General features: G+C 34.8%; 1 protein-coding gene across 10 annotated transcripts in view; it reads right to left on the bottom strand.

Annotated features, from left to right (window-relative positions):
* The window catches only part of RNF180 (ring finger protein 180), a 298,146-nt gene that overhangs the window by 262,963 nt on the left and 19,363 nt on the right, over positions 1 to 15,820 (bottom strand). For 9 of the 10 annotated variants that reach the window (XR_005210988.1, XM_037799402.1, XM_037799401.1 and 6 more), the window contains exons 2-3: positions 13,288 to 13,403; positions 7,585 to 7,719 (exon numbers count right to left, since the gene is read on the bottom strand). Coding sequence is in view for 8 of the 10 variants with exons in the window: in XM_037799402.1 (XP_037655330.1) it covers positions 7,585 to 7,719 (135 nt within the window). In the remaining 2 variants the exon portion in view is untranslated. Of the gene's footprint in view, positions 1 to 2,270; positions 2,339 to 7,584; positions 7,720 to 13,287; positions 13,404 to 15,820 lie in introns of those variants that run through there. The other variant, XM_037799408.1, reaches the window with a different exon arrangement.

The raw sequence follows: 15,820 nt of genomic DNA, 5'->3' as shown, positions 1-15,820 counted from the left end.
TCATTTAATCATATGTTGAACATGATATTTAAGCATATAAAATTGACCATATTAAGAAACCTCTAACTACCATAAATTCTACAAATGCCTTATGAACATTCCTACTAAAATAAACAATGAGTCATAGTTCTAGGTAGATGAAGGAAGTTTTACAATACTCTTACTCTTCTTTACTACGTAACAAACATTTGTATTGTGCTTATTAGGCCCCAGCCACTATTCTAAGTTTTTTACTATTTTATAGATAAGGAAAGTGAAACAAGAAAGATTAAGTAACTTTTAAGTAGCTTGTCCAAGGTCTCATAGTAAGCAGCAAAGTAACAATTCTTAACCAGGCAGGCTGGTCCAGAACTCATGCCATCAGCCACTATGCTTTCATTGTTACCTCCTGTACCACATACTATAGTTGCTAGGACAATAAATTTACATTTTTATCTGGGGCATGTTTTAAGCCATGACACCGCTATTCTTACAATATAACAACAACAAAACCTAGGCATAACTTATCTTTAAATTAAGCAAAACAGTACATTAACTTAGGCAGAGGAGAGGCAGGTTTAGAAAATATCCTGTAGCTGAATGTGATATACTACCATCTACCTAGCCGCCTCCATTTGAGAACTATCAACACAAAGCAAGAACACATCTTCTCTGAATAGTTAAAAGTTAAAGCATACTTTCTTGTCAACAAAAAAGAGGAAAATCAGTGACAGCAATCAATATAGGTGGGAGAAGAAAAAAGGGCTGGGTCAGGAGTGTAAAGTATTCTTTCCTTTTTCTGAAAACTTAGAAATGGAGCTCAGTCAAAAAAAAGAAAAAAAGACAACCAGTGTAAAGACAGAAGGCTCAATTTTAAATGAGACTACCAACTATTTCACATTAACACACACAGAGAGATTCCTAGGAAAAAATACATGATAACTGTGATATTTACTTCCAGTATAATTGTACAGGTAAAACAGGACATGCAAACTATTAGATTAAGTATATAAGTTTTATCTCACTTTTTTAAAATCATGCAAATATATATGACAAAAAAATTTTAATGTACATATTTTTAAATGAATTATGAAATTAGAAGCATCCAGACTTATGGAATGTAAAGACTTTAAAGTACTGGCACAAGTTATCTCTTTAGGAAAAAGTAAAATGAAAATTCAAAAAACTGTTTTAATAGTATTCAAAAGATTACTAGGCAGATTTTCATGTCTCAAGTTTATAACGTGAGGAAAGGAGGGAGGAGGGAAGAAAAAGTAATTCAGCCAGTTTCACTTTAATGCTGTCAGAAAAATGTTGACATAAAATAATGTTAGTAAATGATTGAGCAGCAGGGGGCGCTAATGTATTGTTACTTTTTTCTTTAATGTTAGTGTTTTAAGTTGCTGTGTACAATGGCAACACTAAATTTTAAAATTATAAATTAGATGAATAATTATGTTTTTATCATTTAATGATCTTTAAGATTTTAAATAAACAAGAGATGAAACAAAAAAAAAGCTGACAAATTTAATATCATACAGTATTTTAAGACATCTAACAGCATTTCCAATGTGAACAATAATATTCTCTCAGCTAATTTATTAAAAACTAGTTAACTATATTATTTAACTATTGTCACTATAAATCATGGTCAAATAATCCTATTAATTAATGTTTAAAGAGTCAGAGTCAGAAATATAAAGGAACCAAAATTCTAGTGAACTACCTGTGTTTTCTACTTGTACTTTGAGAAAGTACTTCAAGAATGAAAAAATGTTTTAATCAAAAGATCACAATGAATGGAACAACAACAACAAAGAAAAACTAAGAAAAAACAACGAAGAGCCTCACTTAAAGAATACAGTCTCCTTGCATCTACTCTTTGGCTTTACAACTGTAGCCAAAATGATCTTTTAAAATTCAAAGATCATGTTACTCCTCATCAGTGACTAACCTCAGCACTAGGATAAAGATCATAGTCCTTAATTTGGCTTATAGGACTATAAACATTTTGGCCAATACCTATCTTTCTATCCTCTTGGTCTCTGAATTTCAGTCATGGTAACCTCTTTTAGTTCCAGATGGATCAGGTTTTCTCCCATCATAGGGCCTTTGAACATGCTGTTCCAGAAACTTGAAATATTCTCTCTCCTGTACAACCCTTGTTTACTCATCCATCCTATCTCCACATAATAGGCCTTGTTTCTTGTCTGTAGTCTATTCTTATGTCTCCCTATACCATGCTTTTCTGCCACTTATATAGCTAATAATTTAATATTTAAATGACTTGCCTACTATGCTGAAAACTTTACAAGGACAGACCATCTCCCTTCTGCTCTTCTTTGGATATATGCTGACACTAAGAAGAAGAAACACAAAAATATTTTAAATATAATAAACAATAAAAATATGCTTTATTTCAAAGATTATATCCACTGGAGGAAAAACCAGGGTAATAAAACCAGAGGGAAAATGAGCAAAACATCTAGCCAAAAAAACTGAGGAAGGAGATATTTAATCCAATAATCTACATTCATTGATTATCTTCATGGCAGCCACTGTGTTGGCAATGAGGTTACAAAGATGAAACACTTCACAACCTCACGATGGAAAGAGTCATAACCCAAATAATTACAATGCAATATAGCACAAGTGTTATCCCATTCCTCAGTTCCCATTTTCCTCTACCTACTGGAATCTGGTCACTGTCCTCTCAACCCTCCCCTCCACAATGAACTTTGACCAATGATATCCTCCTTGCTAAAACCAACACACACTTCTAACTCCTATTCAGGGAGGGTTTCTACATATGGCCATAAGGTTTGTATGCCAACTCTGAACAACTCTAGGAGGCATCATTCATAAACTAAAATCCTATAGAATTGCATGGCATTTATAAACTGCACATTGAAAGCAGTGCCCCATCCTTCTAAATCTCTCCACATCATTCAACACAACTCATCAATCCCTCCTTCTGGAATAAGTTCATCCCTTGGCTTCCATAATACTGTATCCTGGGTTTTAAGCCTAACTTTCTTGCTACTCTTTCTTTCTTCTTTGTAAAACTTCTTTCTCTGGCCATCACCTAAAAGTTCTTAGGCCCTCTTCCCTTCTCACTCTATTTGCATTCTCCAGGGTGATCTCATCCACTACTCTCACAACTTCACTGAACACTTCTATACTGATGACTCCCAAATCCACAAGTTTAGTTTACATCTCTGATCTGAATTCCATATCCATAGACCCAGCAGCCTCCAAGGAACCTCTACTCTAATGTGTTACAGGCACTATAAACTTGACATGTCCAAACTGCAACAATATATCTGTTCTACATCCATCCCAGTTAAGTTGATCCTCCTCTGGTACAGTTCTCCTACCTTCCACCAAGCTGATACGCCTGCTCAATATTTGGAAAGCAGAAGGGATAACTGTATTTGTGCTGTTTCTTCCAGCAAACATGGTCTTGGAGGTATGTGGTTATTTGCATCAAAGGTTGCAGCAGTCCCAGTGTCCAGTTCCCAGCTTTGTGAGTGCTGACAGGCAGAATGTGAGACATTCATTTTCCTGATATTGGTCAGGACAAAACAAGTGTGATCCTGGAGCCAACAGCTACGGTTGCTATTCTCCCACTTTCCTGAACCTCTACATTGTTCTAAGGGTTATTTCATGCCTATATGTAAAAAACAAGAGAAAAATCCTAGGGCCTGCTCAGGATGGGGAGAGCCTAAGGTTTTAATCTCAGTATAAGGATGAAAGAGAAACAAATCTATTGCTAGGAAGGAAACAAAAGAAAACTTGCCTAGCTCACTCCGGTGTTCAGTGGAAGCAAAGGAAAAAATTCTTACCCTCAGGGCATAGAATTTCTTAAATGAAAAGTACAAAACATAAAGAAAACAATTAATAAATTGTTCATCAAATTGGTTCATCCAAAAAAACCCACAAAGACTGAAAGACAAGTTATATAGAATAAAAGATATTTGCAGTACAGGAACCAATAAAGAATTAGGGTTGAGAATATATAAAAGGCTTCCGAAAATCAATACAGAACCACCAAACAGAAAAACAGGCAAGAAAAAGATTTTTCTCACAGAAAACACAAATGGCCTCTGAGAATGAGAAGATGCAAAATGTTGGTGAAAATGTGGAATCATGGGATTACTCAACCAATGCTGGTGGGACCATCATTTGAAAACAGCTTAGCACTGCCAAGCAAAGATGAACATGTACCATCCTGCAACTCCACTTCTAGTAACATATTCCTGCCTATCTGTGCCATGCTATGGACAACAAAGTTCATAGCAGCGCTGCTTGTAAGAACAAAACAACTAGATATAACTCAAATATCTATACATAATAGAATTAGTTATAAATTGTAGTATATTAATACAGTGGAATACTACACAGAAGCGAAAATAAACTATAGCTACGTTTCAGTGTTGTAATATTGAATAAAAACAGCAACTCCCAGAATAATACCTACCTAGAGTAGGACTTCATTTACAGATAGTTCAGAAATAGAAAAGCTAAACAAATATGTTTGCGTGTATATATACGCATACATTATATGCATACACACACACACACATATATACACATAGTTTTATTGTATAAATAACATATATATACACATACATTACATACACACAATACATATATACACATACATTATATACATACACACAATACATATATACACATATAGTTTTATTGTATAAATACCAGTGGTTTCATAGGTAATAAATTTAGGTAATAATTTGACAGGTAAGATATTTAGCATCCTTTCAGCATAGTGTCTTATAAGCAGAATTACTTTTAGGTTCCTATCAAATTGTTTTATGATTTCTCTTTTATTAAAAAGATCCTTTTAGGTTCATCTTTAATACTTTTATGAAATGTATACATATACAAAAGCATGTGTAAAACATGTCTTTATCATATAAAGAAGAATTTAAAGAAAAGCAAATACCAATAAAGCCATATCCAGCTTAAGAAATCCAACATCACCATCATTTTAGAAATCCATCAGATCACTCTCAGATTACTTATTCCTCCTCCCCACAGACTTAACCATGATAGTGAATTATTCCTTTGCCTAGTTTTTATGTTTTTATATATGTATACTTTATTTTATATACACAAATATTTTATCTATTATTTTTATACAGATACATATTTTAATTTTATAAAATAGTTTTAGTGGCTTACATATACATTTTAGGTATACAAATACACTTTTTAAATTTTATATATAAATATATAGAGATAGAAGGCAGATCAGTGGTTACCCAGGGCTGGGGATTGGTGCAGGGCAAATAAACATGAGAGAACTTTTTGGAGATAATTTAAATGTTCTGAAACTGTACTGTGGTGGTGGTTGCACAACTCACAAATTTACTAAAAATCACTGAATTGTATTCTCACAATAAGTAAATTTTATGGTATGTACATTATACTAATAAAGCTGTAATACAAATATAATTATTATCAATATCTGGTCACATGTAACCTCTTCCAGGAAGCCTTCTCTGACTACCATAGGCTGAAGTTTGTTTGCATTCCTCTATTATGGGACTTTGCTTTCAACCAGAGTTTAAAGCTCCTAAGTGTACTGAATGTGCTTTTTTGATTCTGTACTGCTCTCTGCCACCGTCTATCCCAATACATCCTACAGCAGTACTGTGAAATCTTATTGCTCATTAAATATTTATTTAATGAATGAATAAGTGAGAGTTCTTCAACTAAATAAGGGGACCAGCTACTCTACTAAGAAGGTGTAAAATTACGTGATATTCTGAGAGGAGCAAGCACAGTCTCCTGAGAGGCAGCAAAGAGAGTATGGAGGTTAAGAGCACTAGCTCTGGATCCTCATGGTCCACATCCAATTGCAGCTGCAATGCTTAATATCAGTGTGGTGGTAAGTTATTTAACCTTCTGTATAGATAGTTTCCTTATCTATAATATGGAGATGATAGTTTATCTTCTTCTAAGAGGTACTGTATAGATTATCTTATTATGTAGGGCATAAATAATATAATAAATAAAGCATTTAAAATAATGCCTAACAAATAAGTACATAAAAAGGTACTCTCTATTATTAGTCACCAGTGAAATCCAAATTAAAACTGTACTGAGATACTACAACGCATCTACCAGAACAGTTAAAATTACAAAGACTGAAAACATCAAATGTTGATAAAGATTTAGTACAATTATAAATTCCTATATATTGCTATTACAAATGATGTAACTTTGGAAAATTATTAAATTTCTAAAACAATTAAATATATACCTATGAACTCAAATTTTCATTTCTATGTACATATCAAAAATAAATAACAACACACAATTACAGAAAGACTTGTACACCAGGGTTGATAGCAGCTTTTATTCAAAATAGCCCAAACCTGGAAAAAGCCCAAATGTCTATCAGCAGAAAAAAATAATTAAGTGGGGTATAGTAAGACAATGAATGGATAAATATAGTATTGATACATGCAAAAAACAAAAGAATCTCAAAAACAGTACACTGAGAAAAGTAAGTCATATAATTCACATGAATAAAGGTCAAGAACAGGCAAAATTAGTCTATAGTGGTAGAAGTCAAAATAGTGGCTGACTTGTAAGAGAAAGGGTATTGCCTGGAAAAGGCAGGAGAGAATGTTTCAGGGTGATGGAAATGTGTATCTTGACCTGGTTTGTAGCAGGGCTGATAAAATTTAGCAAGTTGTATACTTTTTTTAACTCTATGCAAATTATACCCAACAAAGTGCCCTCAGGATGAAAAAAAATTTTTTCAATTAAAATGTTTTGTCAGGTTTTTTTTTAAAGTTTCTGACATATAGCAAGTACACAATTCTAGTTAGCCACTTGCAGCTCAAGTTGGCTGTTTGCTGGAATAGAGAGGAAATCATCATGACTGAGCGTGGCTGAAGTAATAGACAAACAAGCAAACAACAAACAAACAAAAAACTGAATATGCGTCTTGAACCAGTGGAAGAAAACATTGAGAAGTGTTTGCAGTGGCTCTCTGTTGAATTTAGAATTCCCTGCAAAGCCCATGGATATATTTCTAGTTTGCACCTGATTTGCCTTTTTGATATTGCTTTTAGACAGATTTAGGAAATTTATTTTGTTTTCGTTGTTTTAAAAACATTTATTTATCCAGGATGACCAATCAAATGTTTTTAAATATTATTCAGCTTTTCCTGTGGGTTACTAATTTTTTAACTGTACATGGGCTTTCTCTTTTAAATCCCATCTTTGAATATAGGGGAAAAATAACTATATAATAGGTTTTCTATTTCTTAATAGGCTCCTGAATTTAATTGTGTGGTGATCATTAAAGTTCACTCCTGGTGGGGATAAAAACCATGGACTAATATCATCACCTATGTCTATAATACATAAAACTTTATGGTCATGTTAATGTTTGCAGCTAAAGGTAAAATTAATTTCCATAGTGGAAGGTGCGGTGCCTTTTAGGTATTATTTTGGAAAGTTTTTAGTGGATCAGGGTAGGAGCCTAATCAAGCGCATGTGTTTGGGTGTGTCCACAGCATAATGGTACTAGAAAAGAGTTTGAAGAATGGAGTCAGCAGTACTCACCTTAATCACTTGATTGCCATGGCATTTCATGAAACAACCAGAACTTGCTATACATTCTCTACATTTCCAACAACGAAGAATAGTTATTTCTTCTCGTTTATAATTTTCAGTTACTAATTCTTCAGTTCTTTTCATCTGTGGGAACATTAATGTATTTTAGAATATTAAACTAACAGTGTCAATTAAACTTAAATTTCTAAATCCTTAGCACAGAATAGAACATGCAGAGCAAAAGGAAGACAACTATCATTTATTGAGGTACCAGAGGCACTCTATAAACTATGCTCAAATTTGAAAATTCCATTTAATTATGATAATGATGCATTATGTAGCTACCACCAGTTTATTTTCTATTTGCAGAACACTTTATAGCTATTGCTTTCCATTTGTCCCTCACTAAAAGTAGTAAAAAGCAACTGCTGAATAGTCAAATATGTTACTGCAGTCACTTTAAAAGAATCATCATGAAGAACTACAAATATTTTTGTAAATAAGATGTTTTGATAGCTACAGCATTAAATTTCAAATATAATAGATTTATTGAGTTATAATTAATTTTGTGAAAATTTGAAGTGCTTTCTTTAAATGATGGCAGAAATCCTTATCGAGAATGCAATAATTTCTTCTTTATGTTGTACTCAGTGGAATAATTAACTATACTACATGTTGTGTGTATGTGGTCAAACAACAAGACTCAGAGAATAGCCCAATAAATTTTTTAGTCTGTTTTTATACCTGAGATTTTATGTCAATACTTTTTAGACTAACTTGGGATAAATGTTTCACTCTAATATGTATTTGATAACTTCTCTGTTAACTGTGATAAAGAAAAGCTATTTTAACTTCTAAGGCTACTTGTCAAGGCCTGCCTAATTCCCTGGATACATTTTCTCATTTGTTCTCTCTTTCATTTTTTATTCATTCAACAAGTATTTACTGAGAGCTGATCATGTTCCAGACACTGAGCCAAACCCCAGGATCACAAAGATGCGTAAAAACTATCTTCTGCATTAGAGGTACAATGTTGTAGATCAAAGCTTTCTACCCCAGCACATTAGAATCACTTAGAAAGCTTTTTTGAAAAAAAAAAAAAAAAAAGTGATACCTAGGCCCCACCCCTAGAAATCGTGACTTACAAGGTCTGAGATAAGGAGGGGGTTTGGAATGGGTACTTTAAGTTCCCTAGGTGATTCTATAATATAGTCTAGGTGAGGAGAGAGCTGTAGGTTACACAAACAATTAACTAAAACGCAATTGCTAAAAGGACTGTAAGAGACGGAGGGAACACAGACGGGTCCTAAGTTCAAAGGAAGGACCTAAGGAAGTCTGGTGGCGAGGGAGCAGCAAGCCTTTCTCACAGTCAGCCTAGCTCTGACCTTTGGGCAGTTAGGCAGCATTTCCATCTCCACTGACTCACTGCCAGAACCCATCTTAGCCCAAATGACAACTCTATTTAAACTATATCCTCAAAGATGATCAAGAATCTCATAATTTGTAAATACCCTGCCCTCCTCTTGTTTGACGTATTTTTATTCATTGTCGAAACCTCCCTTTATTTAACTTCCTTAGCATTCTTCCTAGCTCTCTGTTAGCCTCTTTCATCTCTTTTTTTTTTTTTTAAGTGAGTGAAACTTTTAGTCTCAGATAGGGATCCAAGTATTCTTTAGGCTTTTCAGGGCTACTGTTGACTTGGGCTTATCATACTGTGGTCATTTGGCATATCTAGCTGTAGCTTGCATAAGAGTAACCTCCTCTCATCTCCTTTTTAACCAGTTATTCTCAGCTGGGAAAGGGGACGGGGAAGGGTCATATCTGAATAACCTTTGAGGAAATTCCATATCTGCCATGTCATCCCAGAGATTCTTCCATGCTCTTCTTGGGGTGCAAGTGTGTAATCAGAAAAAACCCTGCAAGTGATTCTGACAAGTCTTGACAGAAAACCACTGAAAATTACACTGTGTTACAGCTATTCTACATGATTTTTAAGTCTATACATCTAGCCCTGACCTTGTTCCAAGCTCTAGACCAATAATTTTAAATGCCAGATATCAAATGCACATCTCTACATGAATCTCCTTCAGGAATCCAGGGCCTTTGTACTGGCCATTTACTCTGTCTGGATCTCTGCTATCTTAAACAGTAGCCACTACACAGATATGGTTATTGAGCACTCAAAATGTAGCCAATCTGAAATATGCAGTAAGTGCAAAATACATGTCAGACTTTGAAGACCTAATACAAAAAAAGAAAAAACATCTCAATAATATTAATATTTATTACATGTTGAAATATTTTTATTATACTGAGTTAAATAATATATATTATAAAAAGTAATTTTACCTTTCTTTTTACTTTTTTAAGGTGGCTACTAGAATTTTTTAAATTACCTATATGGCTTGCATTACATTTCTACGGACAGCACTTTTCTAAATCTCCTCACCCCAGGACTTTGCATGGATGTCTCCTTTCTCATCATTCAGATCTCAGCTTAATGTCACCTCCTCAGAGATATGGTATAAGGAGCACCTGGGGAGTTTATTGCAGGTCACTGGGCCACAACTCCAAAGATTTTAATTCAATGTTTCTAGGATAGGTCCCAGGAATCTGTTATCTTTAACAAGCACACAGGTATTTCTGTTACACGTGATCTAAAGGCTACACTTTGAGAGACACCAACATACAAGAATACAATCTAAGCTCCGTAATATGTTCAAAAAAATAAAAGCCCTTTAGGCAGCCGAGGAATCCTTATGATGGAACTGCTCTGTATCTTGATTGTGTTGATGACCGCACATATCTACATGTATGATAATATTGCATAGAACTAAGTACACACACAAATGAGTGCAAGTAACTGTTAAAATCTGAGTAAAGTAGATGAACTGTATCAATGTCAATTTCCTGGTTGTGATATAATTCTATAGTTATGCAAGATATTATTAACATTGGGGAAAATGAAGGGTATACAGAAACTCAATTATTTCTTCCTTGCATGTGAATCTACAATTATCTCAAAATCAAAAGTTAAAAAAAAACTTTTACAGCATACATTACAAATTCAAAATTTTAAAAAGTCATATGCTCTGACAAACCTCTATAATACTTTTTCCCTACATTTTTGGCTGCATACTTTTTGACTGCCCATTCATATGAGAATGATTTTGTAATAAAATTTTCTATAAAGACAATAAACAGATAATTCAAACTTCTTTCTTAAGAAGAAAAGGCTCTTTACAAGGTGACTCTAAACTGGTTCTCAGAGGCCCCTCCATGAACACTCCACATCAACATTGCAGATCTTCGGCAGTTCTCTAAACATACCTTTTTATGATTCCACACATTCAAATCTGCTGCTTTTTCTCCCTGTAATATCAGAAGTTTTCCTTTCCCCTGACTCCATTAAGAAATGTTACTCACCATTTAACATTTTAAAAATGTTACTGATCTCAAACTTTCCTTTGGCATATGCCCCCCAGAAAATACAATTACTCTCTCCTCTGTGTTCTCATAGCACATTGCATACATAGCACTAGACATGCAGTATTATATTCATCTGTGTAGATGTGTCTTATCCATTAAACTGTGATTTCCATACTCTATTCAATTCTTTATTATTACAATCAATATGGTACTTGGCACCAAAAAAGATACTTAACAAATGTTTGCTGAAATCAAATGAACAAGATATGGCAGAGAGCTCAACTTATACAATCTTTTTCCAATGTTAAGTCCTAAGTATGTCTGGACAACTAGTGGGCCTAACCAAAAAGAAGTCCTTTTGATGTGGCATTTCTTTGCCCTCTCAGCACACAGGAAGGATTAAAAACTATTTTCTCACCATCATAATTTTCAACTAAATTGCACTGCTCAAAGAAATTTTCTGGGACAGAATGTGAAATTAAAAAATAGACTCATGTGGCACCTGGTAGGATACTGTGGTGTCAGTGCTGCACTAACTTCTAACATACTAGTAGTTCCTTGGCCTGGAAGTGTTCACTTCATTAAAATTCATCAAGTTGTATATTTGTGGTCTGTTCACTTTTCTGTATTTATCTTATATTTCAATACAAAAATTTCCTTAAAAACTTACAACTTCAGAGACATGTTCTCCCCCTTTCTCTTCCTTACGCTCCCTCACTCTTTGTCTGTCAATACAACCCCCTGCTGCCATTGAGAGCAGAGGATGAAGACTGCTCAATAGAGCGGAGCCTGCAATAGGGGTGACAACTCATTAGCTGGCCCTGGTTACAAGATTGGTGTTGCATGATAGGTGGAAGTCAAGGACTTCCAATAGCACATGGAATCAGAGATGTATTTTCCTACCCCTGACCATATGGGCACAATCTCTCCACCATCAAGAAAGAATTGGAAAATAGGGAAGATGTGGAAATACGTTTCTGCAGCTCTCTCATTATAAAAGTGATATATGACAAAGAGGAGTCTATATGTGGATAAACAGTCCCGGCCCCTTTGCAACCAAAATATTGGTTAAATGCTGACAAGACTTTCAGAATCCAAATCCTGGACAATTAGGAATGGGCCAAGGCAAAAAAATCTAACGGAAAGTTGCAATCCACTCACATAAGGACAATAGCTTTGTGACTGTCCATTCTTTACAAAGACTGATGTGTTAAACTTTTATTAAAGAAGTGAGTCAACAGAAAAGACATTTCTGTAATTAATGTATAGAACTTTGAATGTGAATATCCTAAATTTTCTATCAAAACAGTAAAGGAATACAATTTTATATTAGTGCTTTCCAGCAGTTGCATCATTTTAATATATTAAAATCTAATTAACTTTATATATAATAATAGCATCATCTGCTCAAAGTTATTAGTATTCATTACCAAAAAAGTTTATTTTTGTTTTGTTTATTTAACATAATTCATAATTTAATTCCTTTGAATCTGACACAATTGGTGTTCTAAATGTAAGAGAATCTGTCACCTTGTTAGTATGGAACCTACAAAACTCAAGCCAGTCCTCTCAATCTTGTTATTATTAAAATGTTCATGATTTATTAAGTGTATTATTTCTGTTACATTTCATGCATAGAATAAAAGTCATGGTATAAGAAAAAATATATTGAGCTCACAATTTCTCAAATCTAAAAGTCATGTTAGTGGACAAGAAAGAAAAATCAAAAGTGAAATGGCCAAAAATCTGGAAATCCTTTATCAATGTATCAACGTTCTATACAGTTCTTAAAAATTCAGACCAGAGGAAAAAAAAGCCAAAATAAAAAGGCAAATAGCCAAGGGAGGTAAAGTTGGTTAAAGTTTGAGAGGAACAATGCATACCTACTTAGAAAATAAAATGCCTGAAGATTTAGCCAGTTTAGACCATACAGAGCAAACAATATTTCTAAATTTTGATCTTTTTTTTGTTGGTGCTAAGAAAAGTCTAATGAAATGGTACTACAGATAAGCATGGATGTCAGCCTTGACTCTCCCAGCATTATCTCAATATCTTGTCACTACACCTAAATGATGAAGCATTTATAATATCTCTTACATTTACTGAAGATTGGCCTGAACAAAGGACGCTTATATGCTACAGGGATAAATATGCCCATGGGAGGATATATGATTCTGACGAGATGGGATTCCTCTTTAATGTACAACCAGACATTAACTCTTATAAAGAAATATTGCCATGGAGAAAAACAAATTTAAAAAAAATAAAGACTGTTGGTCTTACCCTTTTGCAATGATGACATCAGGTTTCTCAAAGGAGACATCTAAGTAAACACTTGATCCTGCAGTCAAAAGGAGCCGTCCTAACCCTCCTTGCACAACTGCTTCTCAGGCTGATTTCTAAAACATAAGAGGAAATAAGGGTGAAGATATATTTACTTTATGTGATGTATATTAAGACAGCAGAAAGTTATTAAGTATTTGTTTAACTTGCCATGTTTTTATTAGATAGATATATTCTTTTGGGTATTTGTTTTTTTTTTTTGCTGGCCATGTTTTATTTATCCTTTTTCTTTAAACAGGATAACCAAACATACAGACAGTACTCAGTAAAAATAAAATAGATGAAAAAATTTCTAAGAGACTATGATGTCACATGCTACAGTTAACCTAATTTTATTCATGCTTGCCTTGGGACAGCAAATAGATTATTCAGTAAAAACATACAGTAGAAACAAAATATGTCTTATCATATACAACTTTTAAACTACAATAATGTTGTACCTTAATTACTTCCATACTAACATTACAGTTTGTTTTAAAAAATAAACACAATTAAGACTTCTAGGCACATTTTATAATAAAGTAATTCCTAATTTTTCTTCATAAATAGATCAAGCACTTCCAAAATACAAATTCCTACACACAGTGAGTGCTTCACTTAAAATAAACACTTAAGTAAATTAAGTATGTGGACAACCTTAGAATAAGCTGACATTAAATATTCAGCTAGGTAGGCAACAAACCATAGTGCCAAATGGAAAAAGTTGTATTTGCAAATAAATTTCAAAAAGTAAGTTAACTTTCTATAATTAAAAACAGAAAATATACTAATTTGCTAAAATAAATAAGATGTGATGTATTAACACTTCACCATAAAGAATGCATACAGAACATTTATAAACAGTGAATCAATCTTGAGACTAGTTTACCATAACAAATGCTGGCTAAATAGAAGTGCATATCACGAAGCATTATGGGTGGTATACATTTTGCCACATACTTTTGTTACCTTGAGGTAGATAACATAGGTATACCAAATTCAGCATTCATTTTCAGTTGCTGCTGGTACCATGTGTTTTAAGAAATGTGTACAGCGTGAAAAACTTGAAAATACTCATGAACGAAAAAATGTCTCATGTAAATTTCAATGCAAGATTTTTGTTTCCTATAAAACAGATGATTGTTCTATGAGAGAATGTTTTCACTTGTCTTAGTGCATTTCTTTTGTCTCTGCCTGCATTGCATTATTTTGCACTATTTTTAAAATTTTTGTGTGCAAACGACATTCCAGTTAAAATGAAAACCATCTCACATGTAGAAAATAAGTCTGGATTTTAAAAACCAAAAACTAATGAAACCCTTACAAAATGACATCATCTGATTCAAGTAAAAAATGACTTAAAACACTAGTAATGAGGGTGGGGCAAGATGGCGGACTGGTGAGCTGTATGCTTTAGTTACTCCTCCAGGAAAGTAGGTAGAAAGCCAGGAACTGCGTGGACTGGACACCACAGAGCAATCTGACTTTGGGCATACTTCATACAACACTCATGAACACGTCGAACTGCTGAGATCAGCGAAATCTGTAAGTTTTTGTGGCCAGGGGACCCGCACCCTTCCCTGCCAGGCTCAGTCCCGTGGGAGGAGGGGCCGTCAGCTCCGGGAAGGAGAAGGGAGAACTGCAGTGGCAGCCCTTATCGGAAACTCATTCTACTGATCCAAACTCCAACCATAGATAGACTGAGACCAGACACCAGAGAATCTGAGAGCAGCCAGCCCAGCACAGAGGAGACAGGCATAGGAAAACACAGCACGAAAAACCCCAAAATAAAAGCAGAGGCTTTTTGGAGTTCTGGGGAACATAGAAAGGGGAAAGGCAGACCTCAGGCCCTGAGGCTCATATGCAAATCCCGAAGAAAAGCTGATCTCTCTGCCCTGTGGACCTTTCCTTAATGGCCCTAATTGCTTTGTCTCTTAGCATTTCAATAACCCATTAGATCTGTGAGGAGGGCCCTTCTTTTTTTTTTTTAATCCTTTTTTCTTTTTCTCAAACAATTACTCTAAGAAGCCCAGTACAGAACGCTTCAAAGACTTGCAATTTGGGCAGGTCAAGACAAGAGCAGAACTAAGAGAGCTCTGAGACAAAAGGCAATAATCCAGTGGCTGAGAAAATTCACTAAACACCACAACTTCCCAAGAAAAGGGGGGTGTCCTCTCACAGCCATCATCCTGGTGGACAGGAAACACTCCTGCCCATCGCCAGCCCCATAGCCTAGAGCTGCCCCAGACAACCCAGTGTGACGGAAGTGCTTCAAATAACAGGCACACACCACAAAACTGGGAGTGGACATTAGCCTTCCCTGCAACCTCAGCTGATTGTCCCAGAGATGGGAAGGTGGAGCAGTGTGAATTAACAAAGCCCCATTCAGCCATCAGTTCAGCAGACTGGGAGCCTCCCTACACAGCCCAGCAGCCCAGAACCGCCCTGGGGGGACAGCACTCACCTGTGACATAGCACAGTCATCCCTCAACAG

The sequence above is a fragment of the Choloepus didactylus genome, chromosome 11 (assembly GCF_015220235.1).
Source record: "Choloepus didactylus isolate mChoDid1 chromosome 11, mChoDid1.pri, whole genome shotgun sequence".
NCBI classification, from domain to species: Eukaryota; Metazoa; Chordata; class Mammalia; order Pilosa; family Megalonychidae; genus Choloepus; species Choloepus didactylus.
Note: the sequence above shows the minus strand (reverse complement) of the source record. Positions and strands in the feature narration are given on the sequence as shown.